Genomic DNA, 14,647 nt, shown 5'->3' with positions numbered 1-14,647 from the left:
GCAATGACCAGTTCCTCGTTGTACAGAAGGGTGGAACTCAGTGGTTGAACTTTGTACTGAAGTTCACATTTGAAGGTACTTTACTGGAATATTTTTATATTTCTTGGCACATTTTACTTCTACTGCACTATATTTACAGCGTAATATAGCGTCACTCCACATAATCTGACAGCTTTAGTAACAATTGACTTTGCAGATCAAGAGGTTTGCACTAAAAGAGTTTATAAAATATTATGGTCTGTAGAAAACTAGCAGTTTATACAAAAAAATATTTTTTCCCATTTTCTTTTTAGATTGAGTACTTGATACATAAAAAATGTGCTGATTAATCTTACTTACAGTTACTTGTGTAACATTTTCAATCCAGGACTTTTACTTTGTTGTATTAGTACCTTTTTAAAAGGGTCAGAATACTTCTTACACCACTGCTTGAACTAAGACTAGGATTTCTCAGTCCCGTTAAACAAACCTTATACCCTGTTCCTCTGTAGAAATGCAATGTTGCAATAATGTAGTTGAAGGTTATCGAAGGAAGGCATGTTGTGTCAGCAATAAGTAAGGGTGCCACATTTCTTTTATTTAAAACGATCAAACTTGCCATTTGATGTGCAACGTACAGTTAACCATGTCTCACTCATTGACTCATCGTGTTCTGTATTTCATGTGCAGTCAAATAGACAAATTTGAGCTATTCGTTTTTTTTAAACTGAAACCCGTAGTAGTCCATAGCCTAGTTTTTCGCAAGGACTTGGCAAAAATGTGTATACCTACATTCTGTATATCTTTGCAAACAAGATGCACCTCCAACGATATCTGATTTGCTTATGCTTCCTCTGAATTGTTGCACGAATGACCAACTGGCAGTTTTCTGAAAACCGTTTACAAGGATGTTACTGTCCTGAAGACATTTAAAAAAATAAGTAGAAATACAAATAGTGAGTACATGTACAATACACACACAGGGATGTGTCTTTATGTAGCACCAGTGTAAAGAGATATCAGCAGTTAACTCAAACAATTATACAGTTGTAACATGTTGAGTAGATATTATTATAATACTGTTGTTTAAGCCCCAATGTAAAGGTAGCAATGTTCTACTGATGATTGTAATCTGCATGTTTTCCTGTGTACAGTTACCTTAGTAACACAGTGTTGTGTTATTTTGCAGGTAACCCAGTGTCTGCAGTGGTGACATGTAACCTGTTTGTGATTCCTGCTCTGAGGAAGATGCAAGGCATTCTGGATCCTAGACCGACAATTATTAAAGCTAGGGTAATGTGCACACACACACACACACACACACAAAAGTGAGTACACTCCTCACATTTTTATACATTTTTTAATGTATCTTTTCATGGGACAACACTGAAGATATAACACTTTGACACAATGTAAAGTAGTCAGTGTACAGCTTGTATAACAGCGTAAATTTGCTGTGCCCTCAAAATAACTTAACACACAGCCATTAATGTCTAAACCGCTGGCAACAAATGTGAGTACACCCCTAAGTGAAAATGGCCAAATTGTGCTCAAAGTGTCAATATTTTGTGTGGCCACCATTATTTTCCAGAACTGCCTTAACTTTCTAGGGCATAGAGTTCACTAGAGCTTCACAGGCTGCCACTGGAATCCTCTTCCACTCCTCCATGATGACATCATAGAGCTGGTGAATGTTAGAGACCTTGCGCTCCTCCACCTTGTGTTTGAGGATGCCACATAGATGCTCAAAAGGTTTTAGGTCTGGAGAAATGCTTGGCCAGTCCATCACCTTTACCCTCAGTTTCTTTAGCACGTCAGTGGTCATATTGGAAGGTGTGTTTGGGGTCGCTATCATGTTGGAATACTGCCCTGCGGCCCAGTTTCCGAAGGGAGGGGATCATGCTCTGCTTCAGTATGTCACAGTACATGTTGGCATTCATGGTTCCCTCAATGAACTGTAGCTCCCCCCAGCTGGCAGCACTCATGCAGCCCCAAACCAGGACACTCCCACCACCATGCTTGACTGTAGGCAAGAGACACTTTTCTTTGTACTCCTCACCTGGTTGCCACACACGCTTGACACCATCTGAACCAAATCAGTTTAACTGGGTCTCATCAGACCACAGGACATGGTTCCAGTAATCCATGTCCTCAGTCTGCTTGTCTTCAGCAAACTGTTTGCGGGCTTTCTTGTGCATCATCTTTAGAAGAGGCTTCTTTCTGGAACACAAGATGCACCTCCATCGATACGATTGTGCTATGGTTCCTGCCTGAATTGTGCACGAATGACCCAACTGGCAGTTTTCTGAAGAATGCGTTTACAAGGATTTACTGTCTGAGTACATTAAAGAAATAACTATGATACAAATAGCTGAGTACATGTCAATACACAACAGGTGTGCTTTGTAGCACCATGGTAAGAGTATCAGCATGTTAACTGAAACAATATCAGTTTAAACTGCTGTGAGGTATTTATCAATACTGTTGTTAAGCCCAATGTAAGGTGCAATGTTTCTACTGTGTTGTAATCTGCTGTTTTGCCTGGACAGTTCTTATGTAGTAACACAGTGTTGTTTATTTTGCAGGTACCCAGTGTCGCATGGTGACATGTAAAGTTTTGATCCTCTGAGGACAGATGCAAGGATCTTGCGGATTCTAGTACGACAATTATTAAGCTAGGGTAATGTGCACACACACACCAACCACAAAGTGAGTATCCTACAACATTTTATACATTTTGAAATGTTTGTTCTACATGGACAACACTGAGTATGGACATTTGAACAATGTTAAGTAGTCAGTGTACAGCTTGTACCTAGCGTAATTGCTGTGCCCCAAACAATTACCACCGCCTGTATGTCTAAACGTGGCAACAATGGAGTACACTGCCCTAAGTGAAATTGCCAATTTTGTCAGTGCAATATTGTGGGGCCACCATATTTTCAGAACGCCAATTTAGGCATAGAGTTCACTAGAGCTTCACAGGTCTGACAGAATCCTCTCACTCCTCATGCGGCATATATAGTGGTGAATGTTAGAGACCTTTGGCCCCACCTTGTGTTTAGGTTGGATGCCACATAGATGCTCAAATGTTTTAGGTTTGGAAAAGCTGGCCATCTCACTTTACCCTCAGTATCTTTTGCACGTCAGTGGTATTGGAAGGTTTGTTCGGGTATCTCATGTTAACTACTGCCTGGGACCAGTTTCGAGGGGGGGTCTGCTGTTCAGTGGTCACAGTACAGTTGGTATATCATGGTTCCTCAATGAGATGTTAGCTTACCCAGTGGCGCAGTGCATGCGGCCCAACCATGGAATCCCACCACATGTTGATGTAGGCAGGACACTTTTGCTTTGAATCCTCACCGGTTGCCAAAGTTGCACCACTTGAACATAATCAGTTTAATGGGTTCATCAGACAAAGGCATGGTCACGTACAGTCCTCAGTTGCTTTCTTCAGCACAATTTGCGGCTTCTGTGCATACTAAGGCTCTTGAGGACGACAGCATGCAGACATGTACGTGTGTGCGTATGGTTAGCTGACACGACCACCATTACTGTCGCATGTGAGATATCGTCTTTAAGAGACGACCGCTGATTGGTGCCACAGTCATTCAATCTTCTTTGTGGACATGGCGAGGCTGTTGAGTGGAAACCGTCTGTTTTAAACGTGTAGGTCTGGCAGTTGCACGGTTTCAGGTTCTGCACCTTCTTATAGCTAGCCATTATGTCACTCAGTCTTTTTTTTCAGATTAGCAACGCTAAGCCTATGATAAGGTTTGGCTTAAAGATGAACTATAGATGCTTGCAGTTTCTGGTAATTAATATACTAGTGACACATGCACATTGGTCCTAGACACTAAGGTTTCATCTCCAATTGAAACTGTGTTGTTCAATAAAACTGATGGATATGTAACATTTGTTGTAGTTCATTTCAGCTCTCCTGTTACGGATCCAAGACCGAGTACCACCGCTGTATTCTACATGACACAGGGCATGCCTGGCACAGAGCACAGGTGGCATATATGTGGACACGCATTTACACGGCCTATCATCGAGTTCTACTAACCACATAGAAATACATGAAAGACCATCTACATAGCCGGCATTATAATTCTTAATACTTTTGACACTAATATGTTTGGTTGTGGATAATATTGCGAATGTCTTTTAACTTTTAAAAGCTGCATTACAGTGGTCATTGCAACTTAGCGCCAAGTTTGTTCGCGGTAATCTCACATGTTAACACCACATTTATGATTCATGGAGGAAAAATGAAATCGCCACGTAAAAAGCTAACAGGCTAAGCTAACTGCCTTACAGCGGCATGGCTTCACGTCACCATCGCTAAACTAAAGGCGGCTAACTCTACAGCTTGTGTTAACTACAGATTATATTTCAGGCATCTAACCAAAAACACATTCAGAAAAACATTGTTTCGACACAAGGGAACCTGTAAGTGCTGAAATGCAAACTCATTTCCAGGTTTAAGGACTTATTCCTTCACCACTCTGTCCCTCGTTCAGTCTCACATATAATCCTCCTCTGTGTCTCCAGGCAACCAAGTATCCAGCAGGCTAATGTCCATGCGTAGCGCCAACGGTCTGCTGATGTTGCCTCCCAAAACAGAGCAGTATGTGGAGCTGCGTAAGGGAGAGGTCGTCGACGTCATGGTCATCGGACGGCTATGATGCAGGTACGTTGTACTAGCACTATATTAGCACATTAGCTATACTCATTCGACTGTAACGCCAACAAATGTCCTCCCCAGACTTCCATGTCACTCGCTACCGATTATCATGGCAGTGCCAGGACTTCCTGTCAGGACAGGAAACGGGCGGGGGCAGGAAGTGATGCATGTCTACCTGGTCGCCATTAGCTGTGATGTCATATGCAACAGCCAATCGGAGCCAGCGGAGGCTGAAACCTCATTGGTCTGCTCTGAGGAGATCACTGTTCAATGGAGAAAAAAAAATGTGAAAAAAAATATATATAAAATACGAGATTTATTCTGTAATATTATTATCCTGATGATAATGATTATTAATATTGTTAATTAATATTCTATTTATTATTATTATTATTATTTTTATTATTATTATTATCATGGTTCTGATTGAATATTATCATCTTAGTAGTAATCATGCCCTCTTCTCTCCTGTTCATTTGCTTTGTGCGTTGGATATTTTTCCCTCGTAGATATAGAGACGTAGAGACTCCTTCCTCCACCTCCTTCTTTTCCTTTTCTCTCACCCTTCTTTCTCTTCTTTTCTCTGACATCATATAGAAACCCCCTCCCTGCAGTATCACTACGCCTCCCCCTGACCCTAACCTACAGTATTGACAGAAATATGAGCGTATAAAGACATATTTTTTTGAAGCTGCTGATATAGTTTGTGCCAGTACAGTATATATAACATTCTTTTTGCCAAAAAAATACAAGGATAACTTGTTTTTGTGTTTATTTTAAGCATACTGAGACATTAAATCTCCTCATGACTCACAGAAAGGATAAAAAATAAAAATGACATCACTGATCTTAGGTCAGGTGAGCCGCATACAGTATACAGTATTAGTCTAACCTTACCACTCGTGGTGTTTGATTTACACAAAATCATAGTTGACAGGACAAAACTGCAATATGAAATAGAACAATGTTGATAAATGTGGTTTTTGCAGCTCTACAACTATTAGAGGATATTTTTGTGAAATTCAGTTTTTCGTATTTTCAACAAATCATTAAAAAAAGACCACAACCAATTTTGTATTCTATTTCTCTTAACAGAATCTGAATACTTAAAAAAAAAACATAATTTTATTTGAAATATAACCTGTTAATTAATATGATTTGTTTTCTAGTCATTATGCTCAGCTAAGCTAACCAGCTGCTGGCTTTAACTTTGTATTAATTAACACAGATGAGAGAGGAACGCTTCATATTTTAAATTCATCTTTTTATTTCACTTTGGAAAGCGTATTTACCTAAATGTAAAACAAATTCTTTAAAACAGGACAGAATAGTGAATTTTTAAATGTATTTCTTTGCAATTTCCTAAATCAGCTGGGCACTTTAATAAAATATAATAATAGTAATATGTTATATTTATACAGTGCTATTTAAGGTGCTCTGAGACACTTTTAACATACAGGTCAAAATTCATAAAGCAAACAAAAAACAATTGTTGTATGTAAATTACCATAATAATAAATTACATGCAGCTTTTGAATTTTTGCAAACATGACATTATTGGGGACATTTTTGCCACGGAGAACTGTGTGATTGAGTCAAAATATGACATGGACCAAGTGTTCAAGGTAAAAAAAAAAAAAGACCACTAGTTCAAAAGTGTGACTGTCGGAGTTCGATGGCAGCAAGATAGATATTATGGGTTTGATACACACATGATACATTACCATAGACTTCATTCATAACTGGTTTGGATCTTTTCATGTGATTTGTTGACTATAAGAAAAAATATGTCCTTTAAGTAGCCAAAGATGAATTAGTATGTGACAGTTAGTCTCAAAGGCTGGCTTCTGTTTGGGCCAATCAGCCGCCTCCATCTTTTTCAAACCACAACAACATGAACGAAAGAGCTGCTTAAGTGAGTTGTGACATACCTGTTTTCCCAACTCAAAAAACTCCATCCCGACATCAGCTGAAAGCAGGGTGTCGCGTTCAGGTGCTCGGAAACTACACAACTGGTGTTTTTCCTACCACAACCATGTCAAGGTGCTTGTTAAAGTCAAAAGAATCAACACAGTTTAACGCTGTCTCTCGATGTACTGTACATAGTCTGAGCATCACCGAGAAATAAAGGAAACATGTTTGATATTTAGCCCACAATCAAAGTTTACTATTAGCATTAGCCAGTTAGCTGCTGTATCCTGCTGATCAACACTTCAATGGTTTACCAATTAACAAGGACCGTTCAAATGCATCATATGCAAACTGTGAGTCCCAAGCATTCACCTATGCACCATACCTTAACTCCTCTAGCCCCCCTGATTCTTCCTATCAGTGCCACACAAACACACAAGGTCAAAGGTCAAATGCTGGATTCAGGTCATGTTGGAATAACGGTACAAAATGATGGTACTTCTTTGAATTTAATGGTACTTAAAGAAACCAAGAATGCGGGGAAATATTCAAAAAATATCAGATCCTATGTCTTTCCTGAACACCTTTTTTTATATTTCATTAAGTAAAGGAAAAGACAATGGCCTTCAGAGTGGGGAAACTAAAAAAAGTCTGTACATGAACTACCAAAAGCGCATCTAGATACCTCATCCCTTGCATTTTTTCAAAAATAATGACAAGCAGGCATTATAAACGCAGATGACGAGACTTCATTAACACGTTTAAACTAAAATAAAAAAAGGAAAGTAAAAGTAGATCCAGTAGTTACTCCTATTAACAACCTCCTGTCAACTCATGTTAATCCACATGAATCCCTAACCTAAGCGTAAAGATATATTTAAGGAAGCATTGAATCTCCTTTCCTATCATGTAGAGAATTCAAACAGCTCTTATCATGGCCCAAGAGAAAAAGTCTAATGAACCGCAACCCAAGATGTTTTCCTAGATGCTTCTGATGATCTCCCAAAAGATATGACGTCAACATCAGAAGCTTCTATATTTCCTGTGTGACCTGAATGCAGCACCAGAGACAACTCCTGAGCTTTGACCCCTCTCTCCTGATAGGCTAATGCAGTCTTCCTCCACCCCTCCCCTCTCTCCTTCCTCACCTCTCATCTTCCTTTTTTTCTTCCCTAATTCTCTCACTTGCATGCCAATAAAATGGGGCGTGTCCTTTTTTCTTTGGGCAGGTGTCATTTCAGGCTTGAGACGAGGGTGCAGCACCTGGGCACGACTTCTGATCTGACTAAATGTTAGTTATTTATGCGATAAGTGGTGCGGGAAAAAAAAGAAATCAAAGTCCAGACTCTGGTATCACACTGTCTTCTCATTTATTCCTCTAGCTCAGATATCAGAAACTTCCCAGTTACCTCAAATGCACCATGTATCTATCAGTGGCTCATGCTGGGTTCATGTCGTATAGGAAAAAGCGGGAGAACAGGGTGACTTATTTTTGCAAATTCATTCAGTGGTGGACCACATCCAAAATAAATAAAAGAAGTATTCAATTGACAAGATTATGTTTTTTCTGCAGCTGAAATTTACGATAAGCCCATTATTACACGAACGCAGCATCAGAGCACGTCCTGGCACCTGCCCAAGGAGGACTAATTGAACCCAGATAGATTCATTTGAGTAAGAAGAAGCAGGTTTTTGTTAAACTGCCTTTGTACTGAGTGATTCGTAACACTGGACTGAACTCAGTGTCACACTGCACACACTATAAACTATGACCAGCACTTGTAATGAAGCAATGACACAGCATTCTACTACTACTGTATAAAAATTATGAAGAGGATGTTTTTTTCTGTAATGATATTATTGAAACTGAAGATGAATTAATAAAAATAATCCTGATTATTCTGTACCTCCTGTCTGGGAAAGTTGTGTTGTTTTCTAATTATTATTACAATATAAATATTTAATATTATCTTTCTCAGTTTGAGTCTAACACAAGGTTAATATTTGTGTATTTCAGTTATTTCAGATCTTTACTAGATATTTTGTGTTTATTACTACAGAGAATTATGATACAACTTCCTACGCAAGGTCCCAAAAGGATTGTCAATGAGATATTCCATCATATAATCAAACACGATCGCAATTATTGAGTAATTATTCTGTCTTTTCATAATTTTGCAACAATTTAAGAGTCCAGTTTCCACAATAGATTTAAAATATGTTTTCCAATTTCCAAATAAATACATGACAAACCTTTTTGTTCAAATTAAAGAACAAGCCAAACCCTTTTAAAGATTAAATAGGTATTTATCTCTGTGGGCATTTCTTATTTTTATCACCAAATTTGACAGAAACGTGTTTTGTTAAATATGTTTTGTACTTACTGGTAATTCATTCATTATCATTTCTGAGATTGAGAATGACTGTGAATATAATCTTGTCCCTGAAATTTAAAATGGAATTTAAATCACTTTCCAAATTCAAAACATAGGTTGTATCTTAATGAACAGGCCAGTGTCTGTCCTCTTTAAACATGTGTTTTGTGTTCATTAAAACCCTACTAATGTCTCTAACACCCTATATTGAATAATTTAACATGATTGTATATTCTGTAGATGTTTCCCTTTTCTCTAAACACTCAATATACCGTGGCCGTTCTTCTGCAGACATGAAAACAAAGCCCAGGTTAAGTGTGTCATTATCATTACGTATTAAAGTGTAGACTAGTATTTCAGGTCAGCTCGACCTTGTGATCTAATCTAATAGACATATGATCCAGTGAAGTACCAACATTGTGAAATCCATGATGTACGTTTTTATTATAATGCTGTGTAAAACGCATTTTCCAGAAAATAGGGAATAGTAAGGTCGAAAAACATCTATCAGCAGTCAGTAGGTTACTGTGCACATATCCTTGCATGAGGGTATATACACTCAATTAAACATTCTTTAAGATGTAATGTAACCTAAAAGTAATATTTATTATTCATTCATGCACTTCATTTCAGTTGGTTTTTGGTTGTTTTTTGCTCACGTTAGTTGTTAATCTTGGTTTAATTAAATAATAAGGAGTAATATTTCCAATGTAGTGTTCACATGATATAGCCCACCAATGTAGCAACGTGTTTGATAGGTTAGACAAGATTCCTTTCATCGCTATGTCCAATCAGCGTCATTGTTTTACATAGTTGGAATGTTGTCTCCTCCCCCTTTTTGGAGTTGGAAATGACAGTCTGTGAGAAGGAGGAGGAGAGAGGCTAGCGCTGCACTGTGCGACAAACAAGCTACCAGTCTGTTTGGGGGAAACTGGTGCAGAAAAGTATAACCCGAACTAACGCAGGTTGGAATAAAACTAAGTCTTTTTAACGACTTGGATCTAGCAGCTAAAAAAGAACGTGGACGGCTCAGAAACACAGTGAGTATTGCAGTGTTTTCTGTCTGAGGCGGCTTTGTTATCAACAGGTGCTGCAGGAAGAAGCAAGCTAGCTAGTTAGCTGCTAATATTAGCACGATAAAGTTAAATAATAAAAAACAGCCACTTACTATATAAAGTTAGTATTTTGAGATTGTTTAGTCACCAAACTGTTGTTAAGGTTAATACCAATTCAATAAACTGCCTTTCTACATAAAATTTAGCTTATTATTAACCTATATCTCAGCTACTTCTGGGGTACTCTTGATAGTGAAACTGGCTAACCAAAACACTCATTTTACGTTACTAGCTTAGCTAGCTGCCACAACGCCCTGTCAAACTAAATGAACTTCATTTATAATGTCATACAAAATAACATTACATTACATTTTTCAGAAATATTACAACAACTGTGTTAGTGTTGCGTTTTTCCTTTCTAGATTAAAGTAGAGTTAACGGATAGTTTTCATCACGAAACGTTGGCTGATGTTAAGTGTCATAACATGACGTTTCGACAGAGACTTATTGTGCTCCTGAAGTTATGTTGCCTTTACGGGGTATGCTAGTTTTGCTGAAAAAGGTAAACCAATTCCTACCTGCTGCATAAAGTCTGTGCCAGGAGAAGCAGAAGCCTCAAATAAAAAAAGTCTTTCTGGCTATCAGCAGAGGTGGGAGAAGTTGCGTTAAAGTGTTCTCAAAGCTGGTAAAGGTGCAGCTAGTTTTAATGACTGTGTATACTGCAGGGTAGCTTGTGAAAGTTACTAAATATAAAGTCTTATATAAGTGTTGATTATGTTTCATATTAATAAACCCAATCCTCAAAGTAACTGACGGTATGTAATAGATTAAGTGGAGTAAAAGTACGCAATTAAGTACAAAGAAGCAACAAATTGTAATACTCAAGTAAAGAACACGTTTTTCAACATTGTACTTAAGTACAGTACTTGAATACATGTACATAGTTACTTTAGACAACTGGTTATCTGAACATAGAGATGCCTCCCTGAAATAGGGAATTAAGATTGTCTATGAGCCAAATCTTGCCCTTTTCAAAACTTTAAACTCTAACTACTCCCAAAATATCCCTTAACCCGGGTTCGTCACATGTCAAACCTGTTGAGCATTCTGCTGTCGTTTGCTTGAAAGTGTTACAATCTTACTGTCAGTCTATTCTGCGGAAAAAGACTGTATTCTATATGTATGTCTTCAAGTGTAATGTTGTATAGTGCTTCTGCATGCCATATCATGAGGACTGTGCCTGTGAAGAGTTTAACCTTAAAGGGTGGGGTTTTTCTTATGTTGAATAGTGGCAAAGCTGTTTGTGACTGATATGTTACTCACAGGTTTAGACTTGACTTTAGCCTACCTTAATGAATAACCTTACTGAAGTATAGAGGGAGTTCCATTTAGATTTTGCTTGTACCAGCAGCTGAAAGCTCCTATCAAGAATCATAGCAGTAACTAACTGCAAGTGCATCTGGTTCATGGTCAATAGTTCAAATGTACTGCATAGGATAGTATGTAAACACACTGGTGCTGACCTTTTAGATAAGCTTTACTACAGGTATGAGATCACATTGCTATGGCGATGGGGTCAAAGCTGACTTTAACACACATACACACTGCTGGTGGAGCAGAGAGGTGAGGACAGGCACATTGGGCCACAGGCCAGCACAATACAGGAACCCTCTGTTCTCTGGAATGCTCTCTCCATCACTTTCTCACTCTCACTCTGGTGCTCAGACCTGATTAGGACCCAAAGTTAGGCTAATACTAAATCAAAATGTGTCTCCAGACTTAAACTGGGGCTGAAACTGTCACCTTGTCAGTGTTCCCCTCGGATATAATGAAGGTTCCTTTCTGACCATGACCAGTCAGTTTAATCTAAAGCTTATCTTAGTGCGCCTAATTCTGCTGTGCTGTTTAGGCATTTGAGTGTTAGGCTTTCAATCAGTAAAGTTTGCCTTAACCTGCTAAAACAATGGGTTGGGTGATCAAGATAAGGAGCTTCTTAGCCTTTCTCTCAGTGGATTTCTTATTGTAAATCATGATGGTTATTTAGGTGAATGATATCTGTTCTATATACAGCTTGTGTACTTATTGAGTGTTTCAGTCATGAACCAGCCCAGAACTCAGCATCGCAAGGGCTCTTGACTAAAAGCAATTGGATTTCAGAAAATAAGATCTTTGACAGACACACATGTATGATACACATTATTACACATTATGTTCAGCTGGATAATCTTGACATACTTAGACGCTTTAATTATCATTTTTTAAGCCTAAATGCCATCGGCAGGACTAAAAAACTAACGTTGGACTTAAAATAAACTACAACATGGTCATATAACTTCATGTCAGCGTCGCTGAGCTAAAGATGACTTATCTTCTTTGTGGTGACGTTAGGTATTCTTATTCAGACACTTGTAAGCAACCAGTGTTTTTTCTGACACATCCATGCTTCTGACATTTACCAGTTGGTTATTTATTGACATAGTTTATGTCGTTGAAGAAAACTTAAAAATCCCAACAAACTAATTAACGAAAATCTCATTCAAAAAGGAATGACTGCGACGAGGAACCGGAAGTGGTAAATGCTAACACATTCCCGGGCTTGAGGACTCCTTCCACACACTCTACCCACTCTCTTCATTTGGCTCATTTTCTCTCTGTCTGGTACAGGGTGGTACAGCCCTTTCTCTGTGTGTGTGTGTGTGTGTGTGTGTGTGTGTGTGTGTGTGTGTGTGTGTGTGTGTGTGTGTGTGTGTGTGTGTGTGTGTGTGTGTGTGTGTGTGTGTGTGTGTGTGTGTGTGTGTGTGTGTGTGTGTGTGTGTGTGTGTGTGTGTGTGTGTGTGTGTGCGCGCGCGTGCGCGTCTCTCTGAGTGTTTACGGTTAAACACGAGATAAGAGCTAGCTCTGCTTCTGCTCTCGTTGTCATTCCCACTCACTGCTGAACTCACTCTTGTGTCACATCATGTCCTGCCCTCTGATTAATTACCTGTATGATCAACATCTGGTTGATATTTGGACAGTTGTTGAAATTTCTGGCAGGTCTTGAATTTTAGTTGGTTGTCTGCCAATCCATGTTCCATATTTCCACAATGCCGCTGTCAAAAGACCTGCTTTAAACTGCAGTGAGCTTGTTGTTTTATTTTGGAGTAGTATTTCACAAGGTGTGGCTGTAAGTGTCTTTACTTTGACTTTGCTGTGACAGAAGTAGACTTCCCTTTAGGTAGAATACAATTATTAGCACGTTATGATGTTTTAAATGCTGGTAATGTTGTTTAGGCTGCAGTTGTATTGTTTAAAATACCTTCATTGGAATTGTAAATGGACAGAATTGATCAGGGTTCCATTATTATGTTCAGAATAAGCATCTGCATCACTCCCAGTCCATTGATCCATTCAGTATGATTGTTTGAACATTTGGATACTACTGCTGTGTAGGGCTGAACGATTAATTGCATTTGCGATAATATCGCGATATTGCAAAACGAGATTTTCCAACCGCAAAGGCTGCGATTTGACTGGTCACGTGATCTGGTCACGTGACTTGCGAGCGAGCCGAGCGGAGTCGAGCGAAGCCAAGCAGGCAGGGAAAGAAGTCAACGCTGCGCTTGAACCTGTTGCACAATGGCCTCAGGCTCGTCAGAAGAGTGCACGGCTGGAAGTTTGGTACCAAAGGGGCGGCACGTCAGTTGTGTGGAATTATTTTGGCTTTAAAAAGGAAGATGCTGCGCAACGTCAGGTATTGTGCAGAACGTGCCTCGCTACTGTTGCTACCTCACGAGGTTCACGATTGTAATCACGATTGATCTATTGCTGTGTTTGTTGAAAAATACATGAGAGGACCTTGAAAAAATAATCGCATATTAAATCGCAATATTGAGGAAAAAAATCGCAATTAGATTATTTTCCAAAATCGTTCAGCCCTACTGCTGTGCCCGTTCTTCATTAGTGTTGCTGTAATAATAATGATCATTGCAGTAAACTATTTAGATACAGATACTGAAAATCCTTGGTTATTGTGGTATTAAAATCTCATACTGTTTCAAACAGTGCGGTCAATCGGTTCAAAAAGGGATTGTTTAAATAGCAATATTGATCAGTGAACAAACATTATTAATCACGCATTTAAAATCCTAGTATTCACCTGTATTTTGACGGGAGATTAAACAATTACACATGTGGTGTTGTAATAAAGAAATGCACCACAAACTGGTAATTTAAATCAGTTGGGTTTTTTCTATATTATCACATGATATCTGAAATCTTAGTAGAAGCTGGACAGTTTTGCAACCCGTATCTGAAGCATGGACAAAGCTGTCACAGAGAGCCGCTGTGATCACCCTCTGTACAGTGTGCGCTACACAGGGTATATTATCTCTGCTGCTATCATACTGCGAGAACAAAAGTAATAATTTTGTGCTTTGCTACCGCAGCAGTAGTTGGACATACCAAGTATTACTCTCAAAAGAAAACATGTTTTTTGTTGTCATCGTGACACAACATAATTAAACTAATTCCAAACTAAGATAATCTCCCAAAGCAACAAGCCATGAGTTCACACATCAGTCCTGCGTGACTTCTTGTTTTGCTTCATGCTAATCACCTGACACCTACAAGAGGAATAGAAAGCCTCCTCTAAGAGGTAATAG

The 14,647-nt window shown here is 38.8% G+C and overlaps 2 protein-coding genes across 2 annotated transcripts in view; both read left to right on the top strand.

Moving 5' to 3' along the window:
• Positions 1-8,483, top strand: part of gphna (gephyrin a) — a 30,227-nt gene extending 21,744 nt beyond the window's left edge. The window contains exons 21-24 of the mRNA XM_063909176.1: positions 1,169-1,307; positions 3,970-3,992; positions 4,534-4,672; positions 4,748-8,483. Of these exons, the coding sequence (XP_063765246.1) occupies positions 1,169-1,307; positions 3,970-3,992; positions 4,534-4,667 (296 nt within the window). The 3' untranslated portion in view covers positions 4,668-4,672; positions 4,748-8,483. The remainder of the gene's footprint in view (positions 1-1,168; positions 1,308-3,969; positions 3,993-4,533; positions 4,673-4,747) is intronic.
• A 1,312-nt stretch (positions 8,484-9,795) lies between these two features.
• pals1a (protein associated with LIN7 1, MAGUK p55 family member a) overlaps positions 9,796-14,647 on the top strand; it is a 30,591-nt gene continuing 25,739 nt past the window's right edge. Inside the window, exon 1 of the mRNA XM_063909313.1 lies at positions 9,796-9,992. The gene's annotated coding sequence lies outside the window, so the exon portion shown is untranslated. The remainder of the gene's footprint in view (positions 9,993-14,647) is intronic.

The sequence above is a fragment of the Eleginops maclovinus genome, chromosome 19, assembly GCF_036324505.1.
Source record: "Eleginops maclovinus isolate JMC-PN-2008 ecotype Puerto Natales chromosome 19, JC_Emac_rtc_rv5, whole genome shotgun sequence".
Classification (NCBI taxonomy): Eukaryota; Metazoa; Chordata; class Actinopteri; order Perciformes; family Eleginopidae; genus Eleginops; species Eleginops maclovinus.
Note: the sequence above shows the minus strand (reverse complement) of the source record. Positions and strands in the feature narration are given on the sequence as shown.